This window comes from Hyperolius riggenbachi, chromosome 8 (assembly GCF_040937935.1).
Source record: "Hyperolius riggenbachi isolate aHypRig1 chromosome 8, aHypRig1.pri, whole genome shotgun sequence".
Taxonomy (NCBI): domain Eukaryota; kingdom Metazoa; phylum Chordata; class Amphibia; order Anura; family Hyperoliidae; genus Hyperolius; species Hyperolius riggenbachi.
The window spans coordinates 199,434,060-199,459,467 of NC_090653.1; the positions used below are offsets into that span (position 1 = coordinate 199,434,060).

The window sequence follows — 25,408 nt, forward strand, 5'->3', positions numbered from 1 at the left end:
TGTACCCTCAGGGGTCCACGGACCCCAGGTTGAGAACCAGTGATTAAAAGAATACACTCACGTGCTCGGAGTTTGTACAAAGGCATAGAGTAATATGGGCTCTCCCCCGTTGCCTCCCGGGAAGGCTGGTTGAAGTCTGCACTCTCGCTGCTCCGTTCCCGCATGTCACACGTTGTTCCTGGATTCGCTCACTGGGCTCTGCCTGACATGTTTCGTCACATCACGTGACTCATCAGGGGCGTGGCCAGTCCTGTGAACGTCCTTTCATTAATTCGTCTATACATTTATTACTACTTATCACAACGAAACAATCTATACAGTATCTTGTTTTTTTTCACCACCAAATAGGCTTTCTTTGGGTGGTACTTTTTGCTAAGAACTATTTTATTCTAACTGCCTTTTAATGGGTATATTAAGAAAAAAATGTATTATTTCTCAGTTTTCGGCCATTATAGTTTTAAAATAATACATGCTACCATAATTAAAACCCACACATTTTATTTGCCCATTTGTCCTGGTTATTGCAAATGTATGGTGCCAATATTTTATTTGGAAATAAAGGTGCATTTTTTCAATTTTGCGTCCATTACTATTTACAAGCCCATGATTTATAAAAAATAACAGTAACATACCCTCTTGACATACATATTAAAAAAAGTTCAATTCCTAAGGTAACTATTTTTTTTGTTATTTTTTTATATACAAAAATAAAACAAAACTGAGTACTATGGGAGAATGTGGGAGGGAAAGATTTAATTTTAAATGTAAATGTGGGACTTTTAATTTAAAAAAAAATTGCATCTAGGTGTAATTTTGCTCTTTGGCCACAAGATGTCCTCGTGCATTACTTTCTGTTGTATACTATTAGTATGCTAAACAGGAAGCAATGCATGGCCATGTTGCTTTCGCTATCTGTGAATGACGTGGCGTCTCATTGATCACCGGCGCTCATTTACACGTGGACTTGTATTAATGAATGGGAACTGCGTTCTCATTTATTCATCCCCCCTCTACCAATAGGCTGCAAGAATGAGCATGGGAGCGAGCGCAGGAGCAAGCAGGAGTGCACAGTGGCAAGGGAGGCGTATCTACGTCCTTCCAGGGTAAAGCATGGATGTAGATATTCATCCCGGGGGAGGGGAAGTGGTTAATAAAACCAAATCTAAAAAAAAAAAATCGGCTAGTAACTGCTCTCAAGTTTATATGCAATTTGTTAAAGAAAATATAGTTACACAGTTATTTGGATTGAAAAAAGATATACCTCCATTGAGTTCAACCAGAAAATATGGCACAGTATTATTTACAATAAATATTATAGTATTTAATAGTACCACCCTCACATATCTCTGTTGATCCTGAGGAAACAAAATAAACTTCCAAAGCTTGGACCAATTAGGCCTAATAGGGAAAAAAATCCTTTCCAACTCCAGATGGCAATCAGATAAAATCCCTGTATCAGCACTGGGAATCATTTAGTAATTATAGCCATGGATGTCTTTTAATGCACGGAAAGGTCAAAATCTCAAATTAAGGGCGGTTTTAGGCATAGGCATAGGCAAACCTATTCTTAACACACTGTAATTTATGTAATTATTATAAATAAGTGTTAGTTCCTTTAAGAAAGGGATTGATTCAGGAGGAAAAGAAAAAACACAGAAGTTCAGGTATATATTTTTTATGTTTCATAGCATATCATTCATATATCTGTAACTTAAGGTTCCCTTTAGTTCAACATAACCCTACTAGACCTAGCCACAGTAGATTGAGTATATTGTATACTGTATATGTAATTTGATCTCTTCAGTCATCCCACCGCACCCACAATGACAAGTTAATTGTCAACTACATGGTGACTACTGTGTGTATCAGCTGCCTAATTGAATTATTAAAAATAAATAAATCAATTGGATTATTGCAAAGAGTAATCTAATGGCTTAATATAAATGTATGAATCTCATCCACTCTAGTAGAATGGTACTTATTTCATTGTTAGAGAATGGGTAATGCACTTTTCAAAACGCAGTACAATGCACCAATGATGTCAAGGACCTTGTTGTCTGTTCACAGTCCCACAACAGCGCTCCTCCCTGTGCAATAGCACAGATACCAGTAAATCAATTTATTTGACTGCTTCACAGTTCATGTAATTGATATGGCCTTTGAACTTAAAGAGAAACTCCGACCAAGAATTGAACTTTATCCCAATCAATAGCTGATACCAACCTTTTACATGAGAAATCTATTCCTTTTCACAAACAGACCATCAGGGGGCGCTGTATGGCTGATATTGTGGTGAAACCCCTCCCACAAGACACTCTGAGGACCATGATACTCCTGGCAGTTTCCTGTCTGTGAACTTTGTTGCATTGTGGGAAATAGCTGTTTACTTCTGTTTCCAACTGCCAAAAAAGCATTCAGCAGATACATCACCTTTAACAGTAAAAATGTCACCATGTAATAAATGTCAGAATGTAAATCAGGGATGTAAAAGATTTTACAATGGGCAAACACTGACTAAATCATTTATACATAATTATTGCAAAAAATGAAGCACTTTTTTTATTACATTATTTTCACTGGAGTTCCTCTTTAAGCTAATAACTGCCAGGTAGTTGGATGTTTGCCAGTGAAACGTCACAGCAGGGAGCGAGGTAATGGGAACTTTGCTGGGAGAGCAGAAATGAATATCAAGGCGCAGGGTGTCTCTTTTGAGCATTCCATTATTAAATGAAGATCCTTTTTAGACTGACTCAGCATTCAAAAATCAAAGCAATTATGATAAACATACAGTTCAACAATCTAGATATGTATTAATCTAAAGTGGTTGTACTTCAATAGTTTTTTTTATGTTGGTTTATAGGGAATTTGCCCGCTGGAAGGTGAGGAACATAGCAGTGGATCGTAAGGAGCCTCAAAAAAGTATTTTGCCCTTGATGCCTGAATTCCAGCGCAGTTTGAGACTACTTGGGAGGAGACCCAGCACTCATCAGATGATTGAAACCATTATCAAGAAATACGGCACCCACCTTGTGGTCTCTGCAACTCTGGGGGGTAAGGGAGTAGTTTATTACTTCAAATATGTGTTTATCTATGTGAATGCAAGTGACATTCTAGTTTCAATGTTTTGTTAAGTTTTTACAGAATCCAATATAAAATTGTCAATAATCCCACATTGGGGGAGAATCAATATTGGCTTAATTTCTTACAAATTAAAGTATGTTAACTACATGTAATAGATCAAAATATAAAACCTGACTAACTAGATTACTTAGATTAACCATAATAATGAACTCTGATTGTCATATTTGGTCTGAGTTTTATATACTGTCTATCAGTGGTTCTCAACCTGGGGTACACGGACCCCTGGGGGTACATCAGCACTTGTCAGGGGGTCCCCCAGGGGTTGCTCTTGCCCCCCCCCCCAAAAAAAACCCATATATGTGTTACATTTTGGATTAAGCAGTGCTGCTAAAGCAGTGCAACTTAAATTTAGCAGTGCCAATCACTATGTGCATGCTGCGATCCTTTCAAAGTATCGGCCGTTCCAGCAGGAAATGTAAAGTAGTTTTAATACACCCTGATTGGCCCAAAACACTGCCTGTCACAGCAGCGCGTCCTTCTCATCTAGCATACTGGCACTTCTGGATTGGGCAGAAATGACCATATGCAGAAAGGACCATTGGCCAATCCAGAAGCGCTAGTATGGTAGTACGTGCTGTCATTGGCCCCGATGGTGGTTCAGACGGGCTTACACTAAAAGGACGAGTAGGATGCGCTGCTGCAACAGGCATTGATTTGGACCAATCAAGGTGTATTAAAACTACTTTATATCTCTGGCTTGCTTGGCTGGTACTTTGAAAGGACTTTGTGTCTCCAGTGCAGGGCTCTGGATGCCATTTTCTTGTAGCCCTGAACTGCCTGCCAACGTGGGTGGTTTTCAGCAGCAGCTGTAAGGACAACTGGGAGCGACATTGTAAGAGGGAAACTGAGTCAACTGTTGGTGAGTAAATTGTTTTTATTTGCAGGTGCCACTGACAACAGGGATATTAGCAGGGCCGGAGCTACCATAGGAAAAAATGGGCAATTGCCCCAGGGCCGCAGAGCCAGTAGGGGCCCCCAAGTTGTCCCTCCCCATCTTAACTGTTGCTCCCCATGGACTCTGCAGAGTCTGTTAAGTTGGGAGGTGATTGGGGGAGGGTCAGCAGCCAGCTCAGGGGCCCAGGAGGGAAATTTGGCTGCAACAAAGGGCCTCTAATGACGCTTTTTGGTTCGCAAGGTGTCTGTTGGGGGGCCCCCAGGCTAATTTTGCCCTAGGGCCCAATTGTTACTTGAACCGGCCCTGGATATTAGGCAGCACTAACTGCACTAATTTTTTTTTGGGTGGGGGGGCGACACTGCCACATTATGCCTATTTTGGGAGAAACACTGCCACATTATACCTAGTTTTTGGGGGGTACACTGACACATTATGCCTATTTTGGGGGGAAACTGCCACATTATGCCTATTTTGGGGGCATACACTGCCACATTATGCAATTTTTTTTGGGTGGAAACACTGCCACATTATGCCAATTTTTTTTTTGGGGGGGGTAGGAACACTGCCACATTATGCCTATTTTTGGGGGGAACACTGCCACATTTTGTCTATTTTGGGGGGAAACACTGCCACATTATGCCTATTTTTTGGGGGAAAAGCTGCCACGTTATGTGCATTCTGGGGGGAACACTGCCGAATTATGAGTATATCGGGGGAACACTGCCACATTATGCTTTTTTGGGGAGAGGTGGGAATGCTGCCACATTATGTGTATTTATTTGTTTTAAATCAACTTCCATTTTAGAACATTTATAGCGGGAAAATACGCTTCAGGCTTATGGAAAAACACAGGGGGTACATTGGGGGTACAATTTAGGTGCTTTAAGCTCTGCACCTTGGCTACCCAGACACTGCTTTATTTGATCTGAGGAAGCGGACTGTGCTCCGCGAAACGCGTTATCGGTTTTGTAGCTGATTGTTAAAATTTCTTTTTTAAATTTGCGTTGCCCCTTCTTCTTAGAGGTAAGCCATTTTATGTTTATTACATCCATGATTATTTTTGGGGCACCTTCTCCCTCCCAGTGATATTGTTTACAGCCCCCTATGTATTAGAGGTTGCTGTCAATTGTTTGTTTTGTGTAACCAAACAATCGTTTTTCCTGGAGCATGACCCACATGTTTGAAGACAAAGAACCCAAGAGGGGACGGGATTTCCTCACTTGTTTTTATTCTGTGGTTGCTGGTCTTGCAACCCACCTTTGTGAGTACCTCATCACTTTGTATTTATCCAGAACTTGACATTAATATACTACACCATAAGGGGCTCCTGTTCTCTCTCTGTGTTTTTCCTGTATCCGTAGGAAGTCTTGGGACTCCTGTGGACTACACACCTCCCCACATTCTGGGGGGAACACTGCCTAATTATGAGTATATCGGGGGGGGGGGGGCGGGGATGCTGCCACATTATGCTTTTTTGGGGAGAAGTGGGAATGCTGCCACATTATGTGTATTTATTTAAATTGTCTTCCATTTTAGAACATTTATAGCAGAAAAATACGCTTCAGGCTTACGAAAAAACACAGGGGATACATTGGCTCAGGGATGACCCACAAAGGTGCAATGAAAAGGTTGAAAACCACTGATATATATCTTAGTGATCTTTGTATTAAGGGAGGTTAACTCGAGAAGATATGTTTAAAAAGGACATTATCTATGGGGAAATCACCATAGGTGTAAGGCCCGGCATTTGACAGCTAGATAGCCAAGGAAGCCGGGTCTTGATAAAAGTTTCCATCCTATAATGTATTATGCCTAGCAGTTTTTCTAACTTCAAGGTATTGTTATTAACAGTTATTATGCTCTCTAAGGAGAGGTGTGTAGATCTCCAGTTTTTTACTATGTGATATTGTAAATTATTATGTGAATTTGGTGTCACATGATAAGAGTGCAAAGAGTATCTACAATCAGTATATACAATCAGTGTAGCTATCCCCTAAGGAGATAGCAAGCTTACCAGCTTTTGACTCAGAGTGGTGGTTGGCTGCTTGGTGGAGGAAGTTGGCTTGCAGCTGCACAAATTAAGGGCACCAAGGAGGGGAAGGAAAACAGAGGTGAACTGCATGTGATGGGGCTCTCCAAATACAGTGAAGGCTGTACATGGAAGGCGGTGTACTTAGAGATGGATTGCACAGAGGAAAGGGCTTCACACTGGGGGACTTACACAAAGAAACTGACCTCTAGATGACAGGGAGTTGCAAATTGACAAGGGTTGCTGATGGAATTGGAGCTGCTCAGGGAGGGTGTTGTACATTGGAACAGTATTTGCACATTTAAAAATGGATTAACGTGGAATGGGTGCTGAAAGAGAAGAAGGGAAATACACTGAGGAGCCTGAAGTAATACACTTGCTTTACAAAGAAAAAAGGTACAGGGAAAATGTGAGGAAACTGTTCATGTGTTTCCAGTGGTAGGGCCACCACACTGTGAGTGTAAGGAAAGAATTCATAATGGCCACCCCCCACCTTGGTCCAGTCTGGTGCACAAGACTTTTGGTCGGACAAGACTTTATACACATGATAAAATGGGCCAACCTGAAAAAAAAACATGAGAGCATCATGCTTTGACAGTGAACAAGCCAAGGCTCTCAAGAAAACATAGCTGTCCTCAGGAAATCTCCAACACAGCAATACTTTGCAATGCCAGATTAATAAATAGCAAACAGCAATCATACATGACTTAATAGAATCCTCTGATCTGGCCTGTGTGTTCACTCCTCTGACAATGTATGTTGTGTTATAATCTTCTGATATTTGATGTAATCAGTAATCTAGATACCGGCTTGCCCCACCTTTAGTACCAGAAAAATATATATAGAGCAGATGTTGGTGCTCAATACAGTATACCTTATCCATACACAGAGATATGAGTCCTCTTAAAAATTACCTTATAAATGTTTAAACAAGTGTTAATGTTGTAGAGTGTTCTAAACATGTCAGCTCAAGGACAGTTTGACCAGCACCCATCAACTCTTTTTGGCGTCTCTGTATGTGACCTTGAACCTCAGAGATAAACAGACAATAATATCATAGTGCAGTATCTTTCATGTGTGGCAAACAGCAAATGTGGGCTATAGTGTGCGCCCCTGTCACCATCAACACATACAATGCACTCACCAGATTTCAATGGCTGTGAGCCAGTGGCATAGCTACAGAGACAGGGCCCTCAGTGCAAATTTCACACTGGGCCCCCCTTCCCCACCCTGTATGTATAATAATCACATAATACAGACCACCACTGTTTGAGAGAGGTGTAAGCAGAGGTAAAAGAATGGTTTGTTAATGATTACCACTATTCCTAATACATGTAAGGTGATTATTACTACTACAGCACCAATCAGAAGCTAACCAGTGACTGGAGGAGGGCCACATTTGGGCACCTCTGGTCCAGGGGCCCTGAAGCGATCGTGACCCCTGCATCTCCTACTGCTACACTGCTGCTGCCAGCACTGTTGTGACATTAGAAGCATCTTATACTGTAAATCATTTTCTGTTGGGTAGATAGGGGGGCGATAGCCCCAATAATCAATAGGGGTTGCAGAATTTTGAATAAAGTATACATTATTTCTAATTAATTATAATTCAATTATAATTGGTTTAATTTGTTTAATATTTAATATAATTTTCCTACACAATCCCTACACAATGTGGGCCCTTGATAAATGAAGAACCTGCTAAAATGGAATTACACCACACCTCCCACAACCTCAGGTCAGCAGGATCCATAAACTTGGTTACTCCCAGAGTTCACTCACAATGGGCTCGATTCACTAAAGGGTGCTAAGTGTTAGCACGACAGTGAAAAGCCGCTTTGCATGTGCAAACTACTTAACACTGAAGTTTGCCCGTGCAAACTACTTAGCACCCAAGTTTGCACATGCAAACTACTTAGCACCCAAGTTGCACGTGCAAACTACTTAGCACCCAATGTTGCATGTGCAAACTACTTAGCACCCAAGTTTGCACATGCAAACTACTTAGCACCCAAGTTTGCACGTGCATACTACTTAGCACCCAAGTTAGCATGTGCAAAGCCTTTACACTCGAGTTTGCACGTGCAAAGCCTTTACATGTGATAACTGAGTGAATCGAGCCCATTGATTTCAAGGCTTTGCCCTTGCAAACTAGGGTGATGAGTAGTTTGCACATGCTAACTAGGGTGCTAAGTAGCTTGCACGTGTTAACTAGGGTGCTAAGTAGTTTGCACGTGCTAACTAAGGTGATACGTAGTTTGCACATGCTAACTACTTAGCACCCTAGTTTGCACGTGCAAAGCTTTTCGGCGTGATAACTGGGTTATCACGCTTTTGTGAAACAATCCCAATGTGTTTCATTTTGGAATAGGCCTGTGCCATCAGGGAAAAAGAAATTCACTGATTGAATAACCTGGACAGTCAGTATATTCAGGTAGTCAGCTGACCTCGTTCTTTTAGCACATAGTATTGCTGAACCTAGACCTCACCAACTGCAGCAACCCCAACCTATTTGCTTTGTTAAATCCAAGCGGTGACCTATTTTTTCTACAGGCAGTATATGATGCTCTTGTTAGTATGAATGCAGACAAGCGTGTGCCCTATTGTGGTAGTCAAGGCATTTGGGTCATGTATAGCACAATCCCTGCCCCCTGTTAGCTTGGTCAATGCCATTGGCATTGCCTGGCCCGAGTTGAGCACAGATTGTTAAAGAGAACCCGAGGTGGCATTGTATTACGTTAGTGGGGCACAGAGGCTGGTTGGTCACACTAACACCAGCCTCTGTTGCCCCATCGTGTGTCTCAAAGACCCCCCTGCTCGCCGCTATACCCCCGCAGTGCTGGCGACACACAGCGTGTCGCCAGCACAATGTTTACTCTAGCGCTGTCTGTCAGCGCCGCTCCGCCGCCTCCTCCGCATCGCCGCTACCCCCCCTCGTCCCTTCCCTCCCGCTGATTTATTTAAAAATAAAACCCACACTATCAGCACAGGCAGTGGAAGTTATAACTAAGAAGCTGGAAAAATGTCTAAAAGTTGACTACCTGTGCCATAAAATGCAGGTTTTGTTGTTTAGCCATCCCTCCTTTCTGAAAAACTGGCATTGCAGTTTTCTGCCTTTGAAAAGAATGCTAAGAGATTATGTCTAGAGATGGTCAGAAATGCCTGAAATTAGGATTTCCGCCAATGCCAATTTCTGTTTTTCCGATTTTCTGCTTTTCCATTTTCCGATCTAAACTTACTGGGATTATTGCAGAAAAATTCTGCATTCTCTGATTGGTCCAATGCGTCAGAGTTCTGTGATTGGGCTAAAATTACCAACTTGCGTTACATCGGAAACGTCAATTTCACGGAATCCGAATTAGCAGCGCTATTTGTGCCATCTGTGGTTGGGAGGAGCCTTATAGTATGGCCTGAGGGGTACTCTGCTTCTAACTGTACCATTGAGCAAGCCTATGTCAGAGAGGAGAGGTCCAAAAAAGAAATAGTGCAGTGCCATCCGCAGTATGTTGCAGTCCAGACCTGCCAAAATGCTTCCCTTCTGCGTAATGAAGTAGTCAACCTTTACTGCATTTGGTAAAAAAAAAAAAAAAAAGAGGAGGAACAGTCACATTGGCGTCAATTCATCAGAGAGGATTTACTAAGAGAAAAAAGGTAGGTAGTTTATCTCATGAGGTATTTTAACACTATGGAGTCAATTCACCAGTGTGAGAGGACAGAGAGAAAAGTGTTCGATAGCAGGGGATAATGGAGAGATATGCATGAGGAAAGTGTGAGAAAGCAGAGAGTTAGGTAATCGGTATTAATGATTTACATGGGATACTTTTCCTCTCTGTAAGCTTGAAAGTGAAGCATTGTGGGTAGGAGGCGGAGTTTTACCACTACCTGACCAGAGTATTCCCGCCTTTTACTGCCGGATCATATCATAAATCATATCACGAGTGAGTCTGAACTTCTTCACCACCTCTGTCTCAGTAAAATTATCAAGAACTGTTTTCTCACGAAAAATACGAGGGGCGATTAAACAGACCCTCCTCCTGCGCCTTCGTCTTCTCATAATAGAAGCAAGCTCTAAGGCCTAGTGCACACCAGAACGGTTCGGCTGCGTTTTGCGATCCGCTTGCGGCTGCGGATACGCTTGGGTAATGTATTTCAATGGGCTGGTGCACACCAGAGCGGGAGGCGTTTTGCAGAAACGCATACTCCCGGGCTGCTGCAGATTTTGGATTGTGGAGGCGTTTCTGCCTCAATGTCAAGTATAGGAAAAACGTAAACCGCTCTGAAAAACGGCACTTCAGAGCGGTTTGCCAGGTGGTTTTTGTTACAGTAGCTGTTCAGTAACAGCTTTACTGTAACAATACATGAAATCTACTACACCAAAAACGCTTCACAAAAACGCAAAATGCTAACTGAAACGCTACAGAAAAATAAGAAAAAGCGTTTCAAAATCTGCTAGCATTTTGCGGATCTGCTAGTGGTTTTTGGTGTGTACCAGGCCTAACAGAGTAAGCTCAAAAGGCTCCATCTTCCACAGCAGCAGCTGCTGTGTGAAAACCACGATATCTCCAGGTTCATTCAGGGGATAAAGAGATGAAAAAATAACGAATGGCCACACCCCCTTTCTTCCATGGTGAATTGTGATTTGGAGAAAAACTAACTACTAACTATCACTTATTTATCTCATACTTATCTCACATTTATCTCTTGCATTTCTCTCTGTCAATATTTTCCCCTATACTTCTGGAGAATTGCTATTTGGAGATATCACAGGAGGTAAATTACCTCCCAAGAGATAAATAGGTTGGTAACCTCTGGTGAATTGACGCCAATGTGTTATTCTGGCTCTTTTTCACTTTGACATTTACAGTGGAAGTCCACTTTAATTACAAAATGCTGATGTTAAATATGCATTCTTGGTTTTGAGTGGAAACAAAGATTGAGACATACCTCAGCGATTTGGCATTGCCTCATCTTGATGCTTAATGTAATCTCCCCATCTGTGGTGCTTGCAGGCTGTCTGAGTTAAAGAGTAAAAGTTTACATTCCCAAAAAGGGGCATTAAATATTTAGATTTAGAAATGCATAAGCCTAGAAATACACCTGCTTGTATTTATAAGCCATAGTCTGGATGTGTGATTGTCCCTCAAAAAGTAATAACAATCCAGAACACACCATTCTTCAGAATTGGCAGAGCTCGCAAGGCATCATACATACAGTATTATAGCTCAAAAGGATAATATTGTTGGAGCAGAAAGTTTTGGGTGGATTCATACCGGTAACTTAGTCATTTACAGACAGTACATATTTATAATATTGTTGGAGCAGAAAGTTTTGGGTGGATTTATACCATAAACATAGTCATTTACAGACAGTATATATTTATAATATTGTTGGAGCAGAAAGTTTTGGGTGGATTTATACCGGAAACATAGTCATTTACAGACAGTATATATTTTATACTGATGAGTGGTGATATGCATTATAGTGCATTTCTGAATAGTCTTGATTTAGATATTAAATATAATACATCAAATAAAATAATTTTCTTTTACTTATTCTAAACATATTTGTGAGCACAGTTAGTATGTATGACTCTGTTGTACTGTATTTTTAACATGCTAGAGCACATACATGTATAAACAAGTCTCACTCAAGACAAAGTTCTCATGCCATTATTTGTTTGTAACGCACTAATTATTTGATCTAGTAAAATTGCTTTAAGCACACCTGAAGTGAGAGGGATATGGAGGCTGTTAAAGAGGAACTCCAGTGAAAATAATTTAATAAAAAAAAGTGCTTCATTTTTACAATTATTATGTATAAATGATTTAGTCAGTGTTTGCTCATTGTAAAATCTTTCTTCTCCCAGATTCACATTCTGACATGTATTACATGGTGACATTGTTACTGTGGGCAAGTTATGTAGCTGTTTCTAGCTGCTCTGGCTGTTACAGACAGCTTTAAACAGCCATTTCCTGTCTGTGAACATTGTTACATTGTGGCAGTTTGCCCAGAGTACCGCGGTATTCAGAGCCTCTTGTGGGAGGGGTTTCAGCACAAAATTAGTCACACAGCGCCCCCTGATGGTCTGTTTGTGAAAATCATTCTATTTCTCATGTAAAAGGGGGTATCAGCTACTGATTGGGATAAAGTTCAATTCTTGGTTGGAGTTTCTCTTTAAACAATGTAAATTGCCGTTAGTAGAACAAAACAAAGGCACCAGATAGAATAAAATACACTACAAAACAGTTTAAAAATGTGAGACAGTGGTGGACTTACCTCCCCATTGAAGAATCGGATTGACTGATTCAGGCAAAAACTATTGATTACTCCACAATGTAATGCAACGCGTTTTGCAGGTAATTAACCTGCTTCTTCAGACAGTTTAGGGAGTAACTTAGAGGCATTATACTGAAAATATAATGATAAATAATACTAACAGAAGACGCATAAGAACTAAATGCTATTATGCACTATAAAAACAGTAATTTTACTGGTTAAATTGTATCCCCAAAATTATATTTATAAATCAATGAGATACAGCACATTGGTATATTGATATATATATGCTTACAATTATAAATGAGTAACACTCTGCATGTGTGCCTTTTTAATATAACAATGTGCCAGGAGAGGGAGAGGCAGAAAACATAATGGATCAAAGGACTCTATGGGAAAAGAACAAGGAGCAAAAAAGTCTTGCACCCAAGGAGGGCAGAGGGAGAAGAGAAAAAGCGCATAGGAAAAGGCCTCTCCGTTGCTCCTTAAACTGCCTGAATAAGCAGGTTAATTACCTGTGAAATGTGTTGCATTACTTTGTGGAGTATACAATAAAGTTTTTTCCTGAATCGGACAATTTGAATCATCAATGTGTAGGTAAGTCCACCACTACCTCCCATTTTTAAACTGCTTTTAGTGTATTTTATTCTATCTGACACCTCTGTTTTGTTCTATTTGCAAGTTTATCCACCTTTGGTGGAGGGGTGTTACCCTCTATCTACCTACAGAGAGTGACTTCTCCATGCATCAGTCAGTAGCCGATTTCTTCGGCTCTTGATCACTGTGAGGCAATCACATTTGTATATCATGACAGCATTCTATAAAAATGCTATATCACAACATTCTTGAAACATTATAGACGAGGTTTATAGAGACAAGCATTCCAGACTTAACTTACGCTTGAAGTTTGAGAACCAAAGTGGTAGTTTACCTATTACTACTGTGTGTAGGTATTTTAATTAGATATACCGCTATACATCCAATTGAAACTTTAATTTTGGGGAATATTTATAAAAAATACAGCTCTGGGAAGCATGTAGCAGCTTCTATTTATCACTGAGAAAGATTTTTGTTAGTTCGTTGTTTTTACAAACAAAAGGTATGAAAAGCTTTTTTAAAAACGTCGTAACATCTTTTCAGTAGTGTTTAACCTTGTTTTAACTTTGACTTATTCCAAAATGTGGAGGGCAAACTTCATTAAAGTGTGGAAACATGATGGAAACATGATAAAAAGCCAATAAATAAATTTGATGAAAACTGCTTTAAAAGTGATGAAAAGAGCAAATACTGTATAATAGGTTCAGAGGATTAGATCTGGTAAACATAAATTATGGAGAAGAGTGCATGATATTGTCCAAGAGGTTGCAACAAATAAGATCCCAAAATGAAGAAATATTAAGAAGGAAAAGTGGCTGTCAACCCTGGCTTTAAAAGTTGCTGAGAAAAGGAGAAAAACAAAAGTTATTGGAGACTGGGAAAAAAATTGTCCAGCTGAATGCAGAGTTCCAGAGAATAGCACGTGGATAAGGAAGCTTATCTAAACCAACAGTGCAAGGAAGTAGAAACCAACAATGCAATTGGAAAGACCAGAGGTCTTTTTATGAAGATTGGCAATGTCAAGGAAAACTTCAATGCAAAAATGAGAATGGTGAAAAATAAAAATGGAAAGGATCTGACAGAAGCAGAAGATGTCAAGAAAATGTGGCAAGAGTATACAGAACAGCTATACAAGAAAGACATAGGGGTTGATTTACAAAGGTTACTTATTCACCTTAACTTTAAGGAGTGGTAATGCATGAGATAAACAAATAAGGAGAGCTAATTCATGAGATAAATATGTAAGGATAGCTAAACCATGAGTTTTGTCAAATAAGGAGAGATACATTGTGAGTTAATAAAGAAGGTGAGATAATTTAACAGAAAAGCTTTGAGAATCAGGCCCATAGACAGTACTTATACTCTGATTAAGGCAGTTTAGTGCATATATTGCATTTGTTTTAAATACAAGGTGTGTATTTAGCCTCTAGGAGGCTCTGTATGCCTCTGTTGGTAGTCATTTCAGATGCAGCCTGATTAGGAGTGCTGCCAATTTCTCCCTGTTCCCAAAAAACGAGTACTTATACTTTGAATATACACGAATAACTGCTTGAGGACCACAGGCTAACGACCCCCTAGTGACCAGGCCATTTTTTACAATTCTGCACTCTGCAGCTTTAACAGTGCATTGATCGGCCATACAACTTGGCAGCCAAATAAACCTTGCCTCCTTTTCTTGCCACCAACAGAGATTTCTGTTGGTGGCATCTGATTTTATTTTTAAATCAATTTTAGTGTTATTATTCTTTTAATAAAACATATTTTTGTTATTTATTCTCGCAGCGCTGTACAAGTAAATGAATGGAGTGAACACGGAGACTCAGCAGGGAACGATAGTGAATGCGCGTGTGTGTTCCCTGCTAATCTCCACCCCCAGGACTTGACACCAATCGACGTTAGGCAGTCCTGGGGGAGCCACTCTGCGGCCGCCAATTGGCATTAGGTGGTTGCAGAGTGGTTAACAAGAACCAAGCATCTTGATAAGTATAGTCAACTGGCCATTAGAAGGTCTTGCTAATAACAAGGCTCCACAAAGTGATGGAATTCCAGTGGGACTTCTGAAAAGCGGAGTACTGTTGGCAATTTGCCATGAAATATGTAAAACAAAAGCGTGGCCACTGGATTGGAAAAAAAGGAAATGCCAGAGTGCTCAAATTATCGAACAATTGCACTTACCTCGCCTTCTAGTAAGGTAAAGCTCAAAATTCTACAAGCCAGACTGCAGCAATATATGGAGAAAGAACTGCCAAATGTGCAAGCTGGTTTTAGAAGAGGGAGATGCACAAGGGACCATATCGCCAATGTTTGATGAATACAAGAGGAAGCCAGAAGAATGCCTACTTTTGCTTTATTGACTTTTTCAAAAGCTTTTGACTGTGTAGATCATGATAGACTGTGGCAAATTTTCATGAAAATCAGGATACCAGGCCATCTCATTTGCCTTTTAAGGAATCTATATGCAAACTAAGAAGCCACTAGAACTGAGCAGGGAATAACTGACTGGTTCAGAATTGGCAAAGGAGTTTTACAAGGTTGCATAGTGTCTCCTTATTTATGTAACTTATATGATATATGCCGATGCTACCACTCTGATGGCTGAAACTGAGGAAGAATTGAGTGTGATCATGAATGTCAAACAAGAAAGTGCCAAAGCTGGTCTACTGCTTAACATCAAGCAAACTGATTGTAATCTGCTCCAATGAACAATCTACAAATAAATGGAGAAAAAGTAGAAGTTGTAACAGATTTCATCCTCATGGGATCAAAGACATCTGCACTGCAGATGGTGACTGCAGCCATGAGATTAAAAAAGACACCTCTTACCTGGGAGGAATGCAATGGCAAATTTGAACAAGACAATAAAGGATAGAGATGTTTCCTTACCAACAAAGATCAGGATAGTTAAAGGACTTCTGAGGCGAAAAATGTAAAAAAAGTTAAACACCTATTGTGTTTTATCATCCTCAGGGGATGCTATTTCATTCCGCTGTGTCTTTATCGTAACTCTCAGGCTCCGGGGGATCCCTCGGGTCGTAAAGCACACGAGACCGGCAGGGACAAGGTCACAGCTGGAGGAGGACTCAGAGCTGCGCAGCCGTACTTGCGGCTATGAGAACTACACAGCCGCGGCAAGACCTGGCGGCCATCCTAATTGGGGAAGCTGAGGATGACCCGAGTAATCGGGTCGGTACCCCCCTGGAGCCTGAAAGTTACAATAAAGACACGGCGGAAGGAAACGGGGGATGTGAATGGCGTCCCCTAAGGATGATAAAACACAATGTAACGATCGGTGAAGCACAGAGAGGATCTGATTACCGGTGATCTGCAGTATCACTGGAAGCACCAAACTTGGACGAGTGGGCAGACAATGTGAGCTCATACATCAGGTTCTGCGAAGACTCCTGTATTCCAACAAAGACTCACAGACTCTATCCAAATGACAAACCATGGTTCTCCAAGAAACTTCGGCAACTGCGCAGAAGCAAGGAAGCCGCACACAAGTCAGGGAACCAGGAAGAATACAGAAGAGCAAGGAACAACCTCGACAGGGAACTGAGAATTGCAAAAAAGGGCTACGCAGATAAGCTAAAGGAGGACCTCTCCTCGAATGACTCACAAGCTGTTTGGCGAGGGCTTAAGGCTGCCACCAATTACAAGCCCCCCCCTCAAAACACACCTCCCAGCACTGAGCTAGCAGAAAACCTCAGCAGCTTCTACTGCAGGTTCGAGGAGAAGGAGGCTCCCGAAGGGTCTCCGAAGCTACAGGCTCCCTTCACCTCACCCCAGGCCTCAGTACCACCATGCCAAGACCTGCCTCCCCCGACCATAAGCGAATCGGACGTGGAGTGCCACCTGTCCAGACTAAATGCCAGGAAAGCCTCAGACCCTGACGGAGTGTCTCCAGCCTGCTTGAAAGCGTGTGCACAGCAGCTTGCTCCTATCCTTTCCGCCATCTTCAACAGGTCCCTTGTGAGCGGCAAAGTACCGGCATGCTTCAAGCGGTCCACCATCATCCCTGTCCCCAAAAAGCAAGGCGCGTCTGACCTCAACAACTTCAGACCTGTCGCTCTCACGTCGGTCATAATGAAAACTTTTGAAAAAGCAGTCCTGCCCCTCCTCAAGCACAGAACGGAAGCCCAATTAGACCCGTATCAATTTGCTTATAGGGCAAATAGGTCGACCGACGATGCCATTAACATCTGTCTGGAGCTTGTCAACAATCACCTTGACAAACCAAATTCATATGCCAGGGTTCTCCTCCTCGACTTCAGCTCGGCATTCAACACCATTAGCCCCCATATACTACAAGAAAATCTGGCTGAGCTCGGAGTCCACCCCACACTTCAACTGTGGATTAAGGACTTCCTAACAAACAGATCTCAGGTTGTCAAGCTAGGCTCCATCACCTCGCAGCCAAGGATCACCAATACAGGGGCCCCACAAGGCTGCGTCTTGTCACCATTCCTGTTCTCCCTCTACACGAACAATTGCAGATCCTCAGCGAATTCCGTCAAGGTAATCAAATTTGCGGACGACACCACCATAGTCGGCCTGATCTCCAACAACGATGACCAGGCATACCGCCACCAGGTCGACAGGATTTGCCACTGGTGCAGGGAGAACAAGCTGGTCCTCAACAACGCAAAAACCGTTGAAATCATCATTGACTTTAGGAAGCATGCCCCCACCCCACCTCCACTGCACATTGGAGGGATGCTGGTGGAAAAAGTGCCCTGTGCCCGCCTCCTGGGCACCACCATCTCCAGCACCCTGAAGTGGAAGGCAAACACTGTCTCCATCCAGAGGAAAGCCCAACAGAGGCTTTACTTTCTCCGCCAACTGAAGAAGTTCGGCATGTCCCTGAAACTCCTGACAAGCTTCTATACCGCAACCATCGAATCCGTCCTCTGTTCTTCCATCCTTGTCTGGTATGCTGGCTCCACTGAAAGTGACAGGCGCAAACTACAGAGGGTCATCAGGTCAGCGGAAAAGATAATCGGGCACTCACTCCCTGCCCTGGACTCCCTCTACAATGCCAGACTACGCTCCAGAGCAACGAAGATTGCCAAGGACCCCTCACACCCTGGTCACCAGTTTTTCAATCAGCTCCCCTTGGGGAGGAGGTACCTGAGGTATAGGTCCATCTCCACAAAGACCATGAGACACAAAAACAGCTTCTTCCCCTCAGCAGTAAACTTGCTGAACTTTAACTCTGCTCATGCTCTCCTCCTGTAGACTTTCTGCCTGTAACCAACCTAGTTATGGAGAATTGTGGTTTATGTATATATGTGTGTTGTATTGATGTCTATTATGCCCTATGTTCTGATGTCTCAGATGTTTCTATGTATATGCCCTGTATTCAAGTGCCAAGCCCAATTCCGGGCACGACCCAGTCGTGCTTGGCGGAATAAAAGTGATTCTGATTCTGATTCTGATTCTGAATACAGATGTATACCAGATTATAAGTGATCTGCAGTATCACCGATAATCCGATATACCAGCTAACCTCTGTTCACCTGAGTAGAGTGTAGTGTTTGGTGTAACAGTAACACTTTGAGGACTAAGCCTCAGCGCAGTAAGGTATACTGCACGGATTCCTTCCGAAGACCTGGACTCACCAAGACGGGAGGAGTCAGGCTGCGAGTAGGAAGGATTGTCTAAAAGTAACACTCTGGAGGAAGTATCACTGATAGAACGGGGAACTGCCTCCAACAGTGAGGTCGGTTCTCGAGGTCGGACAAGCCAGGTCGTACACACACACACGAACAGATAAAGTACAATATCAAGAGGCAAAGGCGGAGTCAAGTACAGGCAGGGTTCGGCAACAGGGTATCAGAAATATCGAGGTACAAGATCAGTAGGCAGAAGCAGAGTCTAGGGACGAGCCGGGGTTCGGAAACAGAGTATCAGAAATATCGAGGTACAAGATCAGAGTTCAGGAGGATAGTCAGGCAGGCAAATGGTCAAAACAGATAATCACAATCAAACTAGTACTTTAAGCTATCAACAGAAACTAGCTAAGTGTAGGATTACAGCTCCAGCTGGTCCCGGCACACTTGCGGATCTGACTACGGATCTGGGTGCTCCCACGTATGTGATCGCAACGCCAGACAACCAGCAACTGAATAAGCAGCAGAATATATAGTTGCTGGACTCTGCTGCCCCGCCCGAACCATTCAGCCAATCATGAGTCCTGCAGGAATCAGCTGACCTTCCTGATCAGCTGACACTTCCTCTGCAGGTATAAAGGTCCTGAATTCAGGCCCGCGCGAGCATAGCTCTCCATCTGCCTAGGTGCACTAACAGACCCAGCCACACCAAGCACATGCTGCTGCATGCAAACAGCCGCTTTGCTGTCAGGACATGCGGCGGCTTTTCCGCGTTCCACTACACCACCAGACGCGTGCAAACCGGAGTCAGCCGCCTAGCTCTTGGCACACGCGGCGGCTTTTCCGCATTTCCTCACACACAATAGGTATTTAACTTTTTTACATTTTTTCTCCTCGTAAGTCCTTTAAAGCTATGGTATTTCCAATAGTATCATATGGCTGTGAAAGTTGGACTATAAATAAGATCATGTTTACAAAAATTGATGCTTTTGAGTTGTGGGTTTGGAGAAAGCTACTGACAATACTCTGGACTGCCAGAAGATGAAATCAATAATTAAAGAAATAAGGCCAGAGTGTTGACTAGAATGGTTGGCATTACTGTTAAAACATAAATACTTTGGACACATAAGTGGGTCCTTATTCACTTTTTTTCTCCTAGGTGATATTTTTACACTTTATTAATAAAATGCAAGCAAGAAAACACTGTAATAATTCTGACAGTTTTTTTTCACCTACGTTTTGGAACTTTTTAACTGCAGAGTACTGTAAGGCTGCTTACACACCAAGACGTTACAGGCGCACGTTAGTGCGCCTGTAATGCTCCCCCAACGCACAGCAATGTAACACAAGTGGCCTGTTCACACAGCCCACGTTGCGTTACATGTAACGCTGCACGTTCGGTGCAAAGTGCAGCATGCTACGGCGTTGGAGCGGCTATAGCCGCGTTAGACTGTTTGCACATGCGCAGTGGGGGGCGGAGAGGAGGCGGGGAGAGCCAGCTACAGTAGCCGCGCACATGGCTACTTAATATTCACTGCACTGGCGGTAGCTGATTGGCCGGCGGGACCACGTGATGCGGAGTGTCTCGCTCCGCATCACGTGGTCCCGCTGGCCAATCAGCGCCACTCTGGGAGACATTATAGGAATCGAGCCGCCGAACGCGGCTCACTCTACCGTCGGCTTTTGCAGCACCATACGTTGTGTTAGGTGCACGTTATGCGACCTTAACGTGGCACCTAACACAACGTCTTGGTGTGCAAGAAGCCTAAAGTTATTTCAAACAGAAGATGAAAAATGTTCTTCTAGGAGAAAAAGTAAATTGAATAAGGGCCATAATGAGAAGGCCAGATTATTTGGAGAAATCCTTGATGCTTGGCAAAAAGAAGAAGAGGATGGCAGAAGCTAAGATAGATAGATAGTATATGTGACGCTATGAACATGCCTATGATTGACAGACACATCTGGCATGCAGAAGTACATATGGTCATGAAGAGTCTGAGTCGACTAAAGGAATGAGTAGAGAGTGGTTTCTACACATAGTTTGTAAGCAATTCAGTCGAAATTAGAGAATAAAACTGGATGACCAGCGTTAGTTAAATATTTCTCCCTGAGCTGTATGCAGATAAATGCATTTATAAGGTTATACATAAGCTTTAATTCCTAGCTATCTCATCTTTATTTATTTTTAATCAGCTCTTGGGACTTCTCGACTCATCTGGCTGTGTTTAAGGGCTTCCTTCACATATGCAAAGACAACTTATCCCTGCAGGATGTTTCTATTTCAAGTCTCCTTTTCCAGTTAGCAGGACCTTACCAGTTAAACAATGCATAAACTAGAACACTTGAAATTTTTATATTCAGTTCCCTACTACCTTTGTAGACTTCAGTAAATAGGATGTAGTTCTCACTCCCAAAGGTTGAAGAGCACTGCAGGGAACTCGGTGTTTGTCTGCCTCTTCCAATGTTTCTTAACATTTTTCAAAGGACATGTAGGGTCTTCTTCTCCCAGGCAGTGGAAAGCGTTTTCTTGCCAAGAAGGGACGATAACTTCCGAATTGGGGGCATTTTACCCACATGGCTTGAATGCATGTTGGGCTAAAAATGTTTACAAAAGGTTTAATATAGTTAGACTGAACTCTTCCATGGAATTCTTGCCCTATCCAATATCCCTTTTATTTTAATAACTGTTTAGTGTTCACGATCCCTTCCAACTTTATATGCAGTTAAAATGTGTTTAAGGAAGGATATTTTAGGATGTATGTGTGTGCATTTATATTTACAGTGCTGCCCATATTTATTCCTACCCCTGGCAAATTTTGACTTAAAGGAAACATCTAAGCTATTGAAAAAAAAGATCCACTTACCTGGGGCTTCCTCCTGTGCAGTACCGTCCTGATGACGTCGGAGGGACCATGTAACCCACGCGATGGAGCGCAGAAGAAGCCGGCCCGGAACCCGACCTGGTGAGGTCGGCTGCACCTGCGGAGAAGACCGGGAGCTACCGGAGCTGGGGCGAGGGCACAGGATAGCTGCTACGGGCTGGAGGAAGCCCCAGGTAAGTGGATCATTTTTTTTTCAGGACCATTCCTTTAAAGTGACTTTTATTCAACCAGCAAGTAATTTTTTGATGGGAAATTACATAAGACAATTAATAAGACAATGTAGAGGCATTATGTGGAAAAGTGTCCAGTCCAAAATTATTCATACCCTTCACAAACTGTCACAGTCAATGGGAAAATACAAAGTTCTATACCATTCCAAATGGTCTAAGCTGTTCTAAAGCATCCTAATTACCCTGATTAATTGGGAACAGCTGTTTTAATCAACTCAACAGGTGAAAAACAGCAGATCTCTGCAGTTGGTTTGTGGACAGTAATGGCTAAGAAAAAGGAGCTCAGTGAGGACCTGTGGCTGCGCATTGTGGCTTCTCACAAGTCAGGAAAAGGCTACAAGGCCATTTCTAAATGTTTTCAAGTTCCAGAGGTTACAGTGCAAAGTATTATTACTAAATACAAGATGTTCCGCACTGTGGAAAATCTCACAAGACTTGGTCAAAAGCCAAAAAGAGACACCTGTGCTGGCCAGGAGGATAGTGAGAGAGGTAAAGAAAAGAATCCAAGGATTACCACCAAGGCCATCCTGGTGAATCTGGGCTCTGCTGGTGGCAATGTCTCAAGGCAGACAATCCAACGCACACTGCTGGGTTCCACGGATGCAGACCAAGGAGGACACCACTTCTCAATATAAGGCACACAAATGCTTGCTTGGCCTTTGCAAATAAGAAGACTTCTTGTCTTCTGTGGTCAAAAACAAAAAATAAATTGTTTGGTCACAATGAAGTTTCCTTCATTTCATAAAAAAAGGAGAAGCCTTCAACCCAAAGAACACCGTCCCCACTGTCAAACATGGTGGTGGAAACCTAATGCTTTAGGGGTGTTTTTCAGCCAATGGACCAGGGAACCTAATCAGAGTAAACGGCACCAGGAAAAAAGAGCAATACATGATGATTCTCAATGAAAACATCAGGCAGTCTGCAGAGAAACTTGGCCTTGGGCACCAGTGGACATTTCAGCATGGCAATGACCCAAAACACACAGCAAAAGTGGTGAAGAAATGGTTAGCAGACAACAACATTAACTTTTTGTAGTGGCCCAGCCAGAGTCCTGACTGGAATCCAATCGAGAATCTGTGGAGGAGTTAAAGATCAGCGTGATGGCTAGAATACCCTCCAACCTGAAAGATTTGGAGCTCATTGCTAAAGATATATATAGGCAAAAATACCTGTGGAGACATGCAAAAAGCTAGTCTGCAATCATAGGACGCGTTTGATTGCTGTAATAGCCAATGAAGGCTTTTCTATTGACTATTGAGAAGGTTATGAATAATTTTGGACTGAACACTTTTTGCTCAAATGTACATAAAAGCTGAGAAATGCTTTTTTTCCCACAATAATGCCTCTTGTACATTGTCTTATTATCTTTTGGGAGACACCTATGTCATTTCCAGTCAAAAAATTTGCTGGTGGAATAAAAATAACTTTAAGTCAATATTTGTCAGGGGTGTGAATAATTTTGGGCATATATATATATATATTTCACTAGCCTACGAGTAAGGGCTCTTTGTTAGCCAAGCACGTCAGAGTGTTTGATGCTTTGTCACAATCAATAAAGCTTAGTGAAGATTGGATGTGCTGAGAGACTTTCATCTATATATGGATCACTGCCAGTACTGTGAGCCTGGTTTCTGCTTACATCGTTCGCCTTCTACATTATAGGATCTGGGCTGAATAGTAAACCTTCTAAATTAAAGTTTTTGTTGTGGGTTGCATGTTGCATATTGTATGTTTTTATGACTGTATTATATATACTGTAGATTTTCTCACCAATGGTTTCTTGTATATCAGAAAGTTACAGTTACAGTTTTTACTGAAGGATTGCTAATATAAATGATTGTTTCGTATATTGCCAGACAGCAACAAAGTCCATCTAAAAAATAAAAAAAAGGTCTATTGTATTCAACCTCTCACAAATCATTGCACAGCCCACAATCAAAGCACTTAATCAAGCAGTTATCTAGATTTAAATACTGTCCTAACTGTTTTAATTATTACAGCTATGCATGGCATTTGTTAGCATTTGTTAGAAAACATTCAGAGTTACTGATTGTCAGCAAGCTCATGGGGAACAAAAACTGCTAGGGGGTTTAAGGGGCTAAAAAGGCGTAACTATTGTATAGCCACTGGTCAGCTAGATGCAGTGCCAGCCGCATGACGGCTCACCCTGCTGCCGCTGAATCACCGAATGGTGTTAAATACTATTCCCCCTCCGAGTCGTACCAACCCTAAGGGAGAAGTAATTTGGGGTCCGGCAGTCGTCGTATCCCTGAATTACCCATGCGCAGGGTGCAGACTATAGCATTATTGCTATAGATGCGCCATCATCTGGCGCTACCTGGCTGGCGCCGTGGGCCCAGATGACCTGATTTACAAAAAAGGACCAATCTATTTATATAATCTTGAAATATGCATACAAGGCAACCCTGTGAGCAGCACTACGCTCATCAGACCACTGCATCATTCACCTGATACCCACCTACAGGAGATGCCTGGAAACTGCAAAACCAGCCCTAAGATCCAGAAAACTATGGTCGGAGGAGGCTAAACTACAACTTCAAGCCTGCTTTGACTGTACGAACTGGAAGGCTCTGGAAGCACCGAACTTAGATAAGTGGGCAGACATTGTATCCTTGTACATCACCTTCTGTGAGGACCAGTGGGTACCAACAAAAATCCGCAAACACTACCCGAACGACAAACCATGGTTCTTCAATAAATTTCGGCAACTGCGCAGAAGCAAGGAACTGGCGTTCAAGTCTGGCAACCAGGAGGAGTATAGGAGGGCAAAAAACACCCTAAACAGGGAACTTAGGGCCGCCAAAAAGAACTATGCTGTAAAACTGGAACAGAACCTCTCCTCAAGGGACACACGGACTGTCTGGAAGGGGATTAAGGCTGCCACGAACTACAAGCCCCCACACCAGCATGTAACTCCCAGCACCAAGCTCGCTGAGAACCTCAGTGAGTTCTATTGCAGTTTTGAGCACCTGCCGGGTCCAGCAAGGTCCCCAGAGCCTCCTTCCCCCTCCTCTGACTTAGCAGCCCCGCATCTAAGCCCACCCCCTCTAACGATGTCAGGAAACACCTGTCAGGGATAAATGCAAGGAAAGCCTTAGGGCCAGACGGAGTGTCGACAGCCTTTCTGAAAACTTGCGCGCAGCAGCTTGTTCCTAATCTCTCATTCATCTTCACCAAATCCATCCAGGAAGGCAGGGTCCCTGCTTGCTTCAAGAGTTCCACTTCATCTCTGTCTCCAAAAAACATGGTGTCTCAGACCTCAACAATTTCAGGCCGGTGGCTCTCACATCGGTAATCATGAAATCCTTTGAAAGCTTGGTTTTGCCTCTCCTCAAGCTATCCACTGAGACCCTGCTGGACCCGTTCCAGTTTGCGTATAGAGCAAACAGGTCTACTGACGACACCATAAACATCTGCCTGGAGCTCATAAATGAACACCTGGATAGACCTGACTCATACGCCAGGATCCTTCTACTTCACTTTTGCTCGGCATTTAACACCATCAGCCCCCAAATACTTCAAGAGAATCTTGCTGCCCTTGGGGTCCACCCTACCCTTCACCTCTGGATCACGGACTTCCTAAGTAGCAGATCCCAGGCCGTCAAGCTGGACACTATCATCTCTCAACCAAGGGCCACCAACACAGGGGCCCCTCAAGGATGTGTACTGTCGCCGTTCCTATTCTTCCTGTACACTAACAATTGCAGGTCCACTGCGAACTCTGTCAA

The 25,408-nt window shown here is 42.6% G+C and overlaps 1 protein-coding gene across 2 annotated transcripts in view; it reads left to right on the forward strand.

The window, feature by feature from the left end:
• Positions 1 to 25,408, forward strand: part of BRINP1 (BMP/retinoic acid inducible neural specific 1) — a 431,121-nt gene that overhangs the window by 212,026 nt on the left and 193,687 nt on the right. For both annotated transcript variants that reach the window (XM_068248101.1, XM_068248100.1), the window contains exon 3: positions 2,861 to 3,051. In XM_068248101.1, the coding sequence (XP_068104202.1) occupies positions 2,861 to 3,051 (191 nt within the window). The remainder of the gene's footprint in view (positions 1 to 2,860; positions 3,052 to 25,408) is intronic.